This window comes from Pagrus pagrus (assembly GCF_965226575.1).
Source record: "Pagrus pagrus genome assembly, chromosome: 14".
In the NCBI taxonomy this organism is placed as follows: domain Eukaryota; kingdom Metazoa; phylum Chordata; class Actinopteri; order Spariformes; family Sparidae; genus Pagrus; species Pagrus pagrus.
In genome coordinates, this window is record NC_140198.1 from 16,182,590 (window position 1) to 16,197,970 (window position 15,381).

Consider the following 15,381-nt stretch of genomic DNA (forward strand, 5'->3'; position numbering starts at 1 on the left):
GGGTAAAAAAAAAAATCATAATCAAAAGACCTGCCACCTGCCTCTAGAGAAAAAATACAAACATTTATAAACACTTTATTCTTTGGACTTCCCTTAGCTTCTTTGTAGAAAAAGTCCGCACCCTAACGCTAACATTACATCCCGATGTGACCTAAATGTAATTCAATAACTTGCCAAGTGTCCAGATTTTAGTCGAAGAGCACCTTTGGGATCAGACGAACTCTAATGATGTAATCAGTTGGAAGGTACACAGTGTGCCACGTCTCCAGAGAGAGCTTTACACAATGGAATGCATTCATGTGTTGTCGGAATAATCGGAAAAATTAGTTCCCAATTTGGAAAATCTGTGTGAATGCCCCCTTAAGACAGAATGACATCTCGGAAAGTCAGTTAAGATTTTGACTTTAATTTCATATAACCCAAGTCTGGTAAAGTAATATTATAGTGGTTTAGGGAATCTATTTGGTGCAGCAACAAGTCAGGGACAAAATCACTTTGACGTATAAATCATCAAACTTCAAACAGCAATCAAAATGTTTAAATGCTCTAAGCAATAACATATAACACATCTTTGCAACTTAAAAGCTCATGAACACACTCGAAGCTGGAAGAGTATGTGAATGCAGGGTTAGTATGGACCAATGTATTGTTCCTCAGACAAAATCTCTCTCATGCCTTGAAAGTCATGACACGCAAAACAAACTGACAGACAAAGGCACATGTTTTAAGGTCCTTACCTTTAAAAACTGTGGAGTGACTAATCGTACAGTAGCGATGAGGCAGACCTGCTCCTCCAGCGTCGACTGCAGGCTTCTTGGTAACGTCAACTCAAGCCCGTTACAAGAAGATGTAGGCACTGTGTGACAGAAGTCGAGGTACATGGAGACAAGCAGTTGGTTTTGTATTTCTATCTCAATTTCATCCCATTAAAGATAACAACTCTCTTTTATATATTTTATGTCTAAATGAAGTGGATTCATTACACGGTTCACTACATCTTTTAAGTCTTGTAAACATGGAAACAAGGATCCTTACCATTGTTATGAAACTTGAAATCTCCGACAAACTTGACATACTCGTATATAGGCGGCTCCTTTGGATCGATGTTACCTCTGGCTAGATGACAGCAAAATTCAATATGTGCCTCACCTGAAAAATAGAAGATTATATTTTCAAGTTTAACTGCCTATTCATGAGACAATATATGTAACTGTACAGTAAATTGTCACAATGCTTAATGAGCTGCTTCTTATCAGATTTTATATGTATGACACTGATAACACAGCAATGCGTCCCCAGATATTAAATACACTTAAAATATTTATTTAAATCAAGAACCAATTTGAACCTCAGTTGTTTTTTTGAAAAAATGAATTCCTGCTAACCTTAACAAAGTAGCACAACACAATATGAAATGGGAGAAAATGTGCTTTGGTGAAGAGTAGGCTCATTTAAAAATTCAAATATGATCTACACGTCATTCATTTTTTAGTGTTTTGAACAGGTATTGATAATCTAATTATAAGAATTGTTGAAGGGATCCATCATAGTCATGTGTTTATTTTTATTTTGCCTTTATTAAATGAATTAATAAATATTTTAATATTCAATTATTTAATATTTTTTTAAAGAAAACAACAACAACACAGAAATGACGGATCTGCAGTGCGTAAAGGAAGATCTTTGTTGTAATGTTGTTGCTTCAATAGATTCCACAATAGATAATGTTTGCTATTAAGCATTCAAATAGCTGGAGGAGAAAGAAAGGGTTCACACCAACAGTGGGTTATGGCACCATGCTTATGCAACATTGCAATACACTCATTAATACATTTCTTACATCCATTGGGAGAGTCAAAGTAGCAGATTCATGGTTTGACAGCATAACAAATGAACCCTCCGATGTGAACTCTATGAAGGAAAAACTTACTGATGAAACTCTTTGACCTCAAAAAGTGTGCATAATGAGCTGGCAGTTACACAGAAGCTCAACATTAGGTGCACAGGCCAAGGTAGTCATGAATTGAAGAAGCTTTTTATGTGAGTTCAGCCAATTGCTAAAAGAAGGGCTGGGGAATTTAAAAATCCACATCTTATGTAACATGATTCAGCATAATTTTCACCATAAGGCAGTCATTTTGCTTAAAGACAGACTTTCAGATGACAGACAGACACACAAAAGATGTGGATGTCTCTTTTGAAATGTGCCCCAGGACATGACGATCACTCCAGACATGGCTCTGTGACAGTTTGCTATTTAGGCTAAGGACAGAGCGAGACACTCAGCATCTCTCTTCCTCGGAAAAGCCCAATAGTAACACAGGATTAAGGTCAGTGTCTTGAGCCCCAGATACTACATTGCTTTGGATTACTGTGCTAACAGAACAGTGATTTAAAGTCTTAACTATGATACTAAGCTAGCTCCTATTATTAGCTAAAAGGCTAATCATAGATACACACTAATCAGCAATCCAATAAACTTTAGATCCCGATTCAGCAACCTGCTCTAAATATAAAGAGTTTCAAGTTACGTTCTCAGTATCAGCGTGATCTCTGGAGATGTTCTGTAACCCAAACTCACTTGGAAAAGAGTTCTGCAAGACCACTGATATCAGGAGTCAAGTGTTGTTTTTGTATTTCATTACATTATATTACACAGAATATTGAGTATTACAACACTGACTCGTATATATATACTGTTTTTCTCCTACATGCTGAACTTTTGACCTCCTGATATAATCGACACAGACAGAAACAGACAGGGGTCAGACGTGTGCAGAGAGGCTGCCCGGTAGGATACTCACTGTCAAGGAAGTCAGCAGCAATGGGGTCAGTCATCAGCATGTGGGATGATAGCAGCTTATACACCTCCCCGTGTTCCCGCTCCGGGAGGAAATTCAAGATATTTTGGTCCACCATATCTGACTGGTGCAAAAGATTAGAAGGTATGATGGTAAGTATTTTGGCCAGTACTTCATAAAAAAAATTTAACAGTAGCAAGAGAATAACAGGTGACATAATCATGACCTTGTCAATGAAATTGATCTTAATTACTTAACTACTTCTGTTTTAATTAGTGCTTTTCAACCAGTGTAGTGAGGTCCTAAAGGATTCCAGTCAAAAACACCCAGTTCTGCCTATGCAGTTTTAATGGATCAAACTATTTCTTGAGCTCATGTTTGCCATGGGTCCTAATTTATAGTATTACACCCTATCAGGTGGTAGGGGCACTATCTGAGTCATTTTGAAGGAGACGGACAAAGATGCACATCAAAAAATGTGCAAGTTTGAATGAATGTGCGTTTATTTCAGTTATTACCTCCATCACTGAGGTTATGTTTTCAACTGTGACTGTCTGTTTGTTGATTGGTTTATCAGCAAGATTACACAAAAACTACTGAACAGATTACCACAAAATTTGGATGGGTCTCAACCCAGAAAAGACACAATTAACTTTTGGTGCGGATCGGGATAGAGGGACGGATCCTTGATTGTTTTTCTCTTTTCTTTAAAAATGGAATAAGGCATGGACCTTGATGAAAAAGTCTGGTGTATTGGCTGGTGATTACATTTTAATGTGGATAAAGGGGACTGTTTGGCCTTGCCGGAAGTGTGTGCTCTACTGAGTGCCATCTAGTTTTATATTGGTGTCATAATAACCCTGATCGTTTAACCCCTGATCATTTCACCATATAAATATAACACAAATAATGTTTTCTTGAATTGACTGAAAACTAAATGAAAACAGAATCAAATGATAGTACGTAAGCTTTAAAGTACAAGTCCGGATTGTATTTGGGATAAAAGCTGCGGTTTGGATCAAAGAAAAGTATATATTATATATTTTTTGAAGGATGAGGGTTGAAGTAGTTTCAGATACACTCAGAGCCAAGCTTTGAACTAGGACACACAGTGACTGATTTAAAGCATTTTCAATCATTACCATGAAAATAGTTATAAACCGTCAACTGAAATCTCTATATGGTACTCAAAATATGTTATGTAAATGCATTTTGGGAAAACAAATAACATAAAATAAAAATCCAATATGTCCTGGATCAAATCAGGTTCACTAAGGTACAGGTACAAGTACAGATAACAATTTGCCGGTGCAACTCAAATACTGGCCTGTAGATATCTGTAAAAATGTATTAAATCTTTTTCAATGATGTGGGCAGAGAGATATGTTTGGATTTTTGGATGAGAATGTGCCTGAAGCTAAGAAATAAACACAAATGACAACAACAAAACAATGCAAGAGAATAAAATCATCTCATTTAAGCTTTCTCACTTACCGGTAAATGGCCAATAAGTGAAGACACGCTGTCAGATACGTATATGATGTTGCCATCCGTAGTTAATGCGACCAAGAAACCATCTAGGGCCTGAGAGAAGACAAGGAGGTTACTGTGTGTGAACAGCACGGGGTGAATGGAAAGCTAGTTAAATGCATTGCAAAATGATACTGATGTGTTGTTGATGTCCCTGTTTTTTGCCTTAAAGTGCCTCACAGTTCTTACACTTCCAATAACAGTGAAAATATAATTGGATTCTCATGATGTCATCCGGCCTAATTCTCCATTGGCATTTAAGGGGGATTGTTTCCTTTATCTTTATTATCAATATCAGTCAATGTGAGAGCTACAAACACATCCTCCTGAGCTTTACCTCCAGCATTAGCTGAGTGAACTCCTCATTACTGAGGAACGATGGCTTCCAATCCTGCCGCACATCGCATGTTTCATTCTGTGCGGTGATGTCTGAAAAAGACAAGGACAAGGATTAAGTTTGTTATGTGACAGAGACTCAAGAGGTGTATCACTTAATAACTTTTTCAAACTAGGAATACATGCGTCACATTTTCCTACCTTTCTGTTTCTGCAAGAAGTCTATAGTTCTCTGCAATATAGTGGACTTGTCCATCTTGCGCGGATGGCCCTGACCCTGCAGCATGGTGCATAGCTCCTTGATGAGCACATTGAATTGGTCTCTTCTTTTCTTCTCTGATTTGTTACGAGATGCCCTGCAGCAGTCGACACACGAGAACAATTATAAACCAGTGGAATTACAGGTAAAAGCTCAGCCAATTCATTCATCCTGTTCAGACTGCAACAAGGACACAGTTAGCTGCAGACAGACAGAGGAATGAGAGCAGTTCAACAGATAATCGACAGGGAAGGACAAAGAAATGAGAAAGAGGTGAAACATTCCTGAAAACTAGCAGAGCAGAGAGTAAAATAACTGTTAAGAAGTTTTTTATACACACACACACACACACACACACACACACACACATATATATATATATATACACACACACTCACACACACACACATATATGTTATAAAGACAGAGTGAGAAACACCTCCAAACCAAGACTGCAAATGAATTCTAATGTCACTCTTAGTCTGTTAGATGTGTAGATAAGCAGCTCTTTGCAATCGCAGCTGTGTGGCTGACAGCTCTGCCCCCTGTGCCCAAAAAGTGATTAATGTAACTCTGATAGGAGAAATAATTAAATTCGTGAATTGATTGGACTCTTTTAATATCGACTAATCTGGAATCATTGAAATATTTTAGAACACTTACATCGAGGTTTGTGTAATTAGAAATGTGTTTCATCCTAATTAATGGGTTGAATATTAAAGCATATAAGACAGCTGAAATGAAGCAGGAGAAAGAAGTGACAAAAAGTAATGATCACTTGTGCATTTCTACCTAAATTACGTCTATTTTTTTATTTAAAGTTGTGCTCAGGTGGCCTTTAATTTCCATGCATTTGACTCTTGTGCATAATGTGACATTATACCTTCAGGTTTCTGTTTAAATTATTAACTAAAATGCAAGTTTTCCATTCTAATTACTGAAGGAGCACAAAGAGACAAACAGATTTAGTAAAGTTGTGACCTCTGTGCTCCAGATAGCACATGTAAATACACTGTAATGGGCTGTATATACATTCAGACAAAAGTCATACAAACACAAACATACACATGAGACTCAGTACCTTTTTGCCCTGTCTTTTTCATCTTCGTCCATCAAATCTTCCACGCAGCTGTTGGTGCTGGAAAACAGGGATACAAGGTAAATTACGTTTCACAGAGACGAACTGTGATCCCACTGTGATCCCTAATGCTGTGAGTCTGTTCCAATAACCCAGTAACCTAGTTGAGGTGCCTTATTTTTCTCCCATATCTAACAGTGACATATAAACATCCTATAATATATACACATTTTTGTTTATGCTTCACACACAGTTTGATAATAACAAAAAATATGGCAGCTAGTTGAACACCATCTGCTCTGTCGAAATGCGGTGGGAGGGCTCAGCCAGAGGAGATCTTTACTGTCTGAGGGCCAGAACAGCACATGTGGACTTTTGTGTGCTATAACAGGTTCATTAAGGGTTTTGTCCTTAACCGTGTCGAAGGTCTAAGGAAAGAGGGTGCTGTATGCTGTCCGGATTGCAAAGCCCCTTGAGGCAAATTTGCGATTTATTTTTATTGTTGCGTTACTGGATAAACTGTACTGTTGTTTAGCATTGATCTGTAATTTCTCCAGTTGTCATGTCTTTGTAAAGCACTTTGTAACTTGTTTTTGAAAAGTGCTATATAAATAAAGTTATCATTATTATGACAACACGCTTTTAAATGTCTACAGTGATGTGGGCCATCAGTGTGGTCAGGGCTTAAAACAGACTAGAAATGCTACGCTCACACATGAATTGTGTTGTATAAAGCTTTGATATGTGGAAGAGGGAATTAAGTGGTATGAGATAGAAATACAAGTGGTTCATGTATAACAAGTAACAGTACACAGTATATTATTTGTTAATTCTGTTTGTGAATTAAATAAAAAGGCATTAAATATTAAAGATACTGGGCCTGTAAGTAGTATGGTTCTGTCTACTACTGAACCCCTGTGGCTTCATAGGGAGGCTTTTTCCCTTTTGAAACAGATAAGTAACAGTATTTACTCCTGTTTACGCTCTATGCTGGTAAAAATGACTAGAAGACTAGAAATCTATGCAATGTTCCTCACCTGTTGTGAAATAAGTTTTCATGATGTGTTTTTACACTTATTTATATGCTTATTTATCATTGTCCACTGTGCCTTGTAGTATTACACTGTATACTAAGAATTAAGGACTATGGAAATGTTTGCTGAATGCCAAGTCCGCTCAACCCATCATAGAAATCACTTTCAACCATACATTTTTTCTTTTCTCATCTTATTCCTTAATTAGTCGACCCACACAATTTCATCCACTTCCAACAGTAACTTTGCCAAAGTCTGACTGAAAAACTTTTCAGAGCCTCCGACTAGAACTCAGCTCCCTTTTTCATACCACTGTTTATTTCACAGGATTAATAATAAAAGCTGTGTGACACAGTGAACTATTGTTCAGCAGCTATGAAAATAATATTATGTGTGGACGTATTTAGACAGAGCTCTGATGGTGCTCAAAATATGCCAGCCATTGAAATATTAAAAAGTGAAGAGGAGGAGAGGAAGACAAATAGCTGAGCTCTTTTAATGAGAAAATGACAAAGACTATATTGGTTTTCAGCTTTTTCTGACATTATCAGGTAGCCAAAATAGCTCAGTTGCATGATTCAGGATGATAGATGTCTGATTTGATTTAAGAGGAAGAGATGTTTTTAATGACTGAATCATGTTTTTTTTATACATGTAAGCTTAAAAACCAGCTGAATCTAATTCCTGAAACAAAGTTTTGATCAATAACTGTCTATTTCCCCATTAGAGCTTACAATCGATAAAAGACAATGTTTCAAATTTGCCTCCCAAAGCCAAATTGGTCCTCACCCCATGCCATGTCATATTTTGACTTAAAACAGAGTAAAAGGGGCCTCAAATGCATTTACATGCAGACAACGTATCCCAGCCCAGGAAAACTATTAGCATATTTTAGAATGTGTACAATAGATATAAAATCAGATTTAAAATATGAACTATGAATCACAAATACAAAAAGATCACCAAGTAAAACTGAGATGTTTTGATACTCACTCCCATTCCCTGCGGGAGGATGGACAGGGGCCACCGAAGTCAGAAAGGTTGTCCATACTCACTCCCTTTCCCAACCAGGCCCTCTCTGAAGTCTTATAAGTCCCATCCGCGCTGACCTCGTCTGAACACTCTTTTGGAAAAACCTACCGCGGACCAGCAGCCCGCCGCCTCCTCGACTCCACCAAAGAAACGCCAAAACCTGTGAAAACAGACAAAACTGATGGCAACGTCCTGAAAATGGGCATTTCTTTTGGACCTGAAAATACAGGAAGATCCTTCATTCATCTGTATAAAGCATCTCCCTTTTTTTCTTTTTACTAAAAGGATATGATGTGTTTTGCTGGATAACCATTAATAATACAATCTAATGTGCAATTACAGTCTACCTTTAGTATCTTGGTACAGTGCTTCATCACTAAGGAAGTGTTTTTGCACAGGAGGAGCTCCCCTGACCTAGAAAAATGTCTGAGGCAGAAACCTCTTTTGATAACCCAGCATAAAAAAAGAGCGTAGAGCAGCCACCTCCTTCATATCCTCTGTGTAAGGCAAGCTTAGACAACATGGAGCAGACACCTCGATTATAAACCAAACTCAAGGCTTACGTACAGCTGTATTTAATTTAACACATTGATAAATTGCACTTCAAAAAGGACAATGTTTTCTTTATGTGGTTAACATAATGATCATCATCTCAGTCTGAAATAGTAACAATAACAAAGAGAAAATAATTATTTTCCAGTAGGAAAACTACACACACGACTTTCCTTTAACCTTGATTAGTTTGTGGTTTTGTAGTCTGGAAATATTTGACATTATACATCAATTACAAGTTATTGCAGGGTAACGTGAATTCAGGCAGTCGTCATTGTTTTTGTTTTTGCGGGTTTGTCCTTATTCCACATGTACACAGAGTGATACACACAAGAAGCCACAGGGGAAACTACCAGTTATTGCATTTTCCATCATTTTCAATTAAGCTGGGACTCATTGTCAGAAGGGGGACACTTTCATGGAAATTTAAGAGTGGTGTGGTGCAACTCTGAATAATTAACTACAAACCCCCTCCCAAAAAAAAACATAAAACAAAAACTAAACTTGAATGTTATCCTGCACTTATTCTTCTGTCCTTTTATTAACTCTTCTTTCTATGTTCTTACAGCATGATCAAACATACAACTAACTGTATATAGCTGGTCTTTAAGCACCACTTCAGTTAATAATCACTGGCCAAAATGGCCTGACCCACAGACCACTTGTTCACTGTGTGACTTATAGAAATGTAAATATGTGAATGTGATTGATTGGCAACCTGTCCTCCCCGCCCCACTTCAGCTGGGATTGGCTCCATCCCCCCACGCATGTCTCAAGGATAAGCGACTATAGCCGATGGATGTATGGATGACTAAACAGCCATGTCTTGCTGAAAAACATTCCTACCCTTGTTGTATTTCCCCCCATGTTACTGCTGATAATGTCTAAGGATCAATCTCAGTCAACACATATTTACTAAATTAGCAAATACATTTTTGTCATTAGATCGTCTTAGTAGCTAAAACATGTTTAATATCACACTTAACCTCAGACTTCATCTTTATCAGCGCTGAAATCCATGCTCTCATAGCAGCTAATATAATCTAATTTAAAATCCTTCTGTGCTGTGAAGAATGCCTCTCACAGATTGTATCTACATCTGTTGATATGCTAAAAGAGACCACTGTTCAGCACAATCATGTTGCTTTCCCTCTGATCTAAATCAAGACAAATCTAAACGTTTCTCCATGCACTCCTACCATTGATTCAACAGTTAGTTGCATCACTGTTTTTCTGATTCGCTCCCCTTTTCTGTGTTTTATCACAAACTCTCCACGCTTGATCTAAGTGCTTCACAGTAAGAGTCCTGTCAGAATCCAAAAATCAACTAACATATTTTGCTTCATTGTTCTGTAACTCAAGCTCATATATTGAGTCACATTTTCTCAGCTACACATGAAAATAAAAAGGGAGACTTTTACTGTGAAGCAGCACGTTGATTTTTGCCATTAACCACTGGCAGATAGGCATTGCTCAACTGTGCCTTCAAAAAATTATGCTCACATACATCTTACTTGTAATTAGGGATGTTAGTGATCAATGATTAATCACTTAATCAAAGTTAAGAGTTTAACGGATGAAATCTGTATTAACCGACAATCAAAGATGGGCACAAATACATCAAAAAGTACAAATTACAAACACTTACTTAACAAATATATAAAATAAAATATAAAATACTGGTAAGAGTAAAATGTATGTAATTATAATACAAGTAATTTTGTCATTAAAAAAAAACAAAAAGACATTCTATAAAAACCGACAATATTACATTTTAGTCATTTACTAGCCTCAAAATGGATTGGATTTTGTTGAAACATTTGTTTGTTGAGTCATTATTTGTGTTATTTAGTATTATTCAGGTAACTTGGTGTTTACTTTGTCTATACTTTTAACTCCTAATGTAGCCTACTCTGTAACATACATCATGTCAGTGGTTTGAACAGCTTTCTAATGGAAAAACATCCAACATACAAATTATTAATGATTAACTTATAATCGATTGTTACGGCAGACGACTATCAATTTTAAACTTGCTGAAAACACATTGACAGCATTTAGATCCAATGCAGGAAGTAGTATGGATGGACAGTGCTCGACTTAAAAACAGGAGGCCCACTTTCACATCCCGTCTCCTACTTCAAGTCAGCAATTCTGAACCTTGATCACAGTCTGTACTTCGTTTTAAACAAGCTTTTTAACCTTTACCATACCTTAACTTCCTCGTAGTCGCCATGTTCCCAAACTTTCCCTCATCTTAACTTCAGAAAAATAAAAGCTGACAGATAGTTTATGGTTGGGAGATCAATGTAAATATGTCAAATGTTAACATTAAGACTGAGCAATCCATGTCCTCCATGATCACACACATCCTCGATGATGAGCATGCTGAAGCCCAACCTTCAAGCTTAACTATTTAGAGGGTAGGAATGACTTTTCCAAGACACCTTTCCATGAGAGGCTTAATTAATGTAAACAAACCGATGTCTACTCCTTTCCTCCCTTGTCCACACCAACACAAACACATGACAGAAGAAGGCAGGAAAGCAGCAGGGAGAACATTTGAATCAGAGCACAGGACGCTGAACTACCCATGACTTCAATCCTAAATTGTTACAGGCATTTATTGTTTGAAAAATTGATCCCGACTCTCTCTGCTATGGCTGAGGGAAACACTAATGCTTAATCGGAAACATAACTTCTGCATTTACTGCAGAGCTGTCCACACTTACTGCCAAACTACCGTTTAGACAGATTACAGTGTAACAACGTGAGACTCTAACCTCCCAACTCCCACAAAATAATTTCCTGAGATGTCGACACAGTAACAAAATGGGAAACTTTTGTCTCTGGTGCTGTTGATTAAATGAGAGAAGCCCAATTCCCCATAGAAGTAACATAAATTATTAAATACTGATCATTTAATTCAACCTACTGGGAAAATTTCTTTTTTTTTCTCAAAAAAGTTGACTAATTGGTGCATCAACAATGGCTTTCTGCAGCTTTAACTCATATGTGTTCGCTCTGCAATGCTGTGCAAAATGACACCTCACATATCAGGCTGCATTCTTTGAATGTAACGAGGTTAAACCACACCTTGCAAGGTTAACAGCTAAAAAACAGCCGAGTCTAGTTACACTACGTCCTCGGGTATTTAAAGCCTTTGACTGGCAACCTGAACTCGTGAATGTCAAGTTGGTGTACTGAAGTTCAAGTTCAAGACCAAATTGTATGTAAACAGGTTGTAGAAGGAATGGACACTCCTGCTCTTTCAAGGAGGAAGCTCAGTGTGAGAATAACACTGTTTTTCTTGGAAGAGTGTAGGTTTCATTTTAAAGTTTAATGGAGGAAAAACACCTGCTCCCACACCTGAACCTCACACCTCACCCTATAGCTTGTTATACGATATAATGTTGTCAGTTTGTATATCTGCTCGCCTCTTGAGGCAAAATGCATTAGCATATTGGGTTTTTTTTGTAAAAGCAGATTTTAAAACTTACTAACAATCTTTTCAATGGCATTACTGAAAACCAGATTGCTTTGATGAGAAAAAGTGAGCCTCCAGTGTATGAAAGGACATCTAAAAAATAACATGTTCCCTTCAGACATACTGGTGCCAATAGTAGTTAATCTTTGAAGGTAAGCACATTCACATTTTTTTGTTTTGAAGTGCTTAGCCAAAGTCATACATTCAGCCTGCTGAATACCCAAAGGTAAATAGGCAGCACACACACAAACACATGTCCAGGAAGTTGACTAATCTCAATTTCACCAATTTATTGTGGTCATGTCAACCATTGACATGACATGACTGTTGACATGGACAGAATAAATTGCTGAAATTAGACAACTTTGTCCTGAAGATTTGTCTGTGTGCATCCTCTATACCTTTGGCTATTCAGCAGCTGGAACCTGGAGCCAGGCACTGAGCATGGTAGCTGTTTGTCAGATATTGCAATATGAGTAACAATTTGGAGTGGATATTGTAACTTTTGATGATGATATGATTTTTGATGGGTTCTGTACCAAACTAGCATGTTCCCTCACATCAGAAGAGTATGATTTGCTGGCACTTCTGTAGCACCACATTGCTTCATTTATAATAGTATGTTGTGACACATTTTGACGAATATTGCGATCAACTGTTCAGCCCTACTGGAAATCAAAATTAAAACTATCTGAGTCACTACAACATCAAAGGCCATGTTATCTGGCAGATCCTCATTCAAGGATTATCAACACCTGTGTGTGGCTCTCAGTTAATGAAGGATTACAGCTCTCATACAAACAGGTTTTATTTGATACCATCAGTAACTTATAGGTTGCGATAACAGTCGCTCGTAAATGACCTGAGCACACATGACAGATGATGACAGCAGATACTTCCCTCACTGTTGAAGACAAAATACCAGTTTGGCCTCAGTGATTGAGGTGTGGCGCGTTTCTAAACTTCAGCATCCAAGGATTGCAGCTGCAATGATTTTCTAGCAAATGTGATTTATTACAGATGTAAGTAAGACTTTTTCACATAATGATGGCGTGCAAATACTGTCAATGTGCATTTCATTTGATGTCCATACTGAGCATTATATTAACATCGGACTCACTTTATCGTCACACAGACAGCTTCAGGCATTATCTTCCGCCTAATAATCTTTCAGTCGTTTCAGAATCATAAAGTAGATAAGAGCAAATCCTGGACTTTTTAACCCATAGGTCTAATGCTTTGAATTATTTTCGGATAGAGGGTATTTACTGGGCAAGTCACAGAGCAGTGCGGTTCATCTTTGATCTACTGAATGCCCAAATACTAAAGAAAACATTGATTTGTATCATTCAGGACAGAAACTATGTAATTATCATGACCATTCTTTCTCTGTTTAAAATTAAGACTTAGTTTAAGAATTATTTTATATCTACACAGAGCTGGTTTATAAATAATTAACTGGATATATTTATTAGGGCGACACTTAATAAATCTAACTAGCAAACTAACTATTTTACAAGACCATACAAAATGTCGCATCTTAAACCATTATGATGTTGTAAATCAAGGAGCAGGAATACTTTCTGGCAATACTGGATTTCTGCATCGATGTGCTGAAGCAACAAGATTTGTCTGGTGTTTAATCTGCTGGAAATAAACAAGCCAGTCCATAAACAGCTTCTTAATTCATTTTCCAGATCTTTATCACAATTACAGTAGAGCCTGACCCATATACTGGTACTGCCGATATCATTAGGCGATGTTGGCCAATCACAGATACAGCAGTATCTGCGTTTATGTTGTCCGATATGCACCTTAATGACATTTTTTTTTTTTTTTTTTACATCATATTGCAGAAAAGGACGCTTGAGGTAATTTACAATCATTAAATTCCCAGTGAAGTTTACTGTGCACTGACGTCATGTTGATCGGTAAAGCTTATTGTTAATCTGTAAAATATCCTGCCTTTATTACATGTCTTTGTCAGGAAAACTTATGTATATCGGCTATCTGAATTTTTTACTCCCTAATCTCAGTATCATCCCCAAAACTCGAGATAGGTCCGGCTTTAATCACAATAAATCCATACCGATCTCACCCACTATTTGTTTTTGTATCATCAAAGCAGAAATGGTCTTTTAGTTTACACCCGGTCAACATCACCAGGTCGTCTTGACATTTCAAAACAGACAGTTTAAATGTGAGCTACAAGCCACTACAAAAAAGCACAAAACAACTTAAGAGCACAAGCAAACCTCAATAACAAAACTCTCTAGTGCTTAAAAAAGGCACACTTTAAACTGTGTGGATCGTAAATAAAGGCTTCATCAAAGATTAACAAAGCAATATTCAACTGTAATGACACACACGTCTGAAAAACATACACATACCGTAATAAAAAAACAATCACGTTCTCGGCTGAACGTGAGCAAAGATCTAGACCATAAAGTCCCAACTGACAACTCACAATAAAATAAATGTTTATCATCACCGTAACACTTTATTGTTGCTGGCTGTATTTTTACTGTCACTCCATGACGAATCAAAAAGCAGAAATACAGTCATTAGGTTTAACTTATATTGTTTGCTTATTTGAAAGTGCTACCAGAAATCTATACCCTGGAATACCATAATAAATCCCCAAATTAGGTGCTGCTGATCATTATCAGGAGATGACTTTTTCACAGGGTTTTTCATGCGCATGCTAACGATTTGCCTCAAAAACATTCCAGCCAGAGAGCTCAAAGTGTTGTTGCTGCCCCTGTGCTGATAGATGAATTTAAGCTACTTGCTAATCCATCTAGAGTCTGGGAGGGGGGGCGGAGTGACTGCTACTGTCTGCTTGTGTAAAAGTTTACATTGCCTGACCACCTCAACCTGCATCTGGTTTTGAGCCGGCAGCTCAAGCTGTCAGGTAAACATTAACTGGGCCTGGACAAGCTTAGTTTGAGTCAATCTGGAAAGGTTTGTTTTAACATGTATCTAGGTCTGGTTGCTTTAGTTCAGGCTGCATGTAATCTGAAATCATTTTAATTAGACTAAATAACTTAATTTGCTCCAATTCCCCATATGATTAAATGTTATTCTATAAAATGGATAACATCCAACATCTATGTGATCACAAATGTATCTGCTGGTTATAACAACAGTTTTCTGCTGTGATTTCTGTATATGTAAAGCTCCCCTTAAGGACGAAGAAAACAGGATGCACTTCTATAAGATACACACCTACAAATGGGGAAAAAAAGAAAAAAAGAGGAAGTTCAACAACT

The 15,381-nt window shown here is 37.3% G+C and overlaps 1 protein-coding gene across 4 annotated transcripts in view; it reads right to left on the bottom strand.

Annotated features, from left to right (window-relative positions):
- npas2 (neuronal PAS domain protein 2) overlaps window positions 1-15,381 on the bottom strand; it is a 48,893-nt gene that overhangs the window by 12,831 nt on the left and 20,681 nt on the right. For all 4 annotated transcript variants that reach the window (XM_084373651.1, XM_084373653.1, XM_084373654.1 and 1 more), the window contains 8 exons: window positions 8,032-8,230; window positions 6,008-6,064; window positions 4,869-5,023; window positions 4,669-4,760; window positions 4,296-4,385; window positions 2,805-2,925; window positions 1,036-1,149; window positions 738-856 (listed from right to left, as the gene is read on the bottom strand). In XM_084373651.1, the coding sequence (XP_084229777.1) occupies window positions 738-856; window positions 1,036-1,149; window positions 2,805-2,925; window positions 4,296-4,385; window positions 4,669-4,760; window positions 4,869-5,023; window positions 6,008-6,064; window positions 8,032-8,087 (804 nt within the window). In that variant the 5' untranslated portion in view covers window positions 8,088-8,230. The remainder of the gene's footprint in view (window positions 1-737; window positions 857-1,035; window positions 1,150-2,804; window positions 2,926-4,295; window positions 4,386-4,668; window positions 4,761-4,868; window positions 5,024-6,007; window positions 6,065-8,031; window positions 8,231-15,381) is intronic.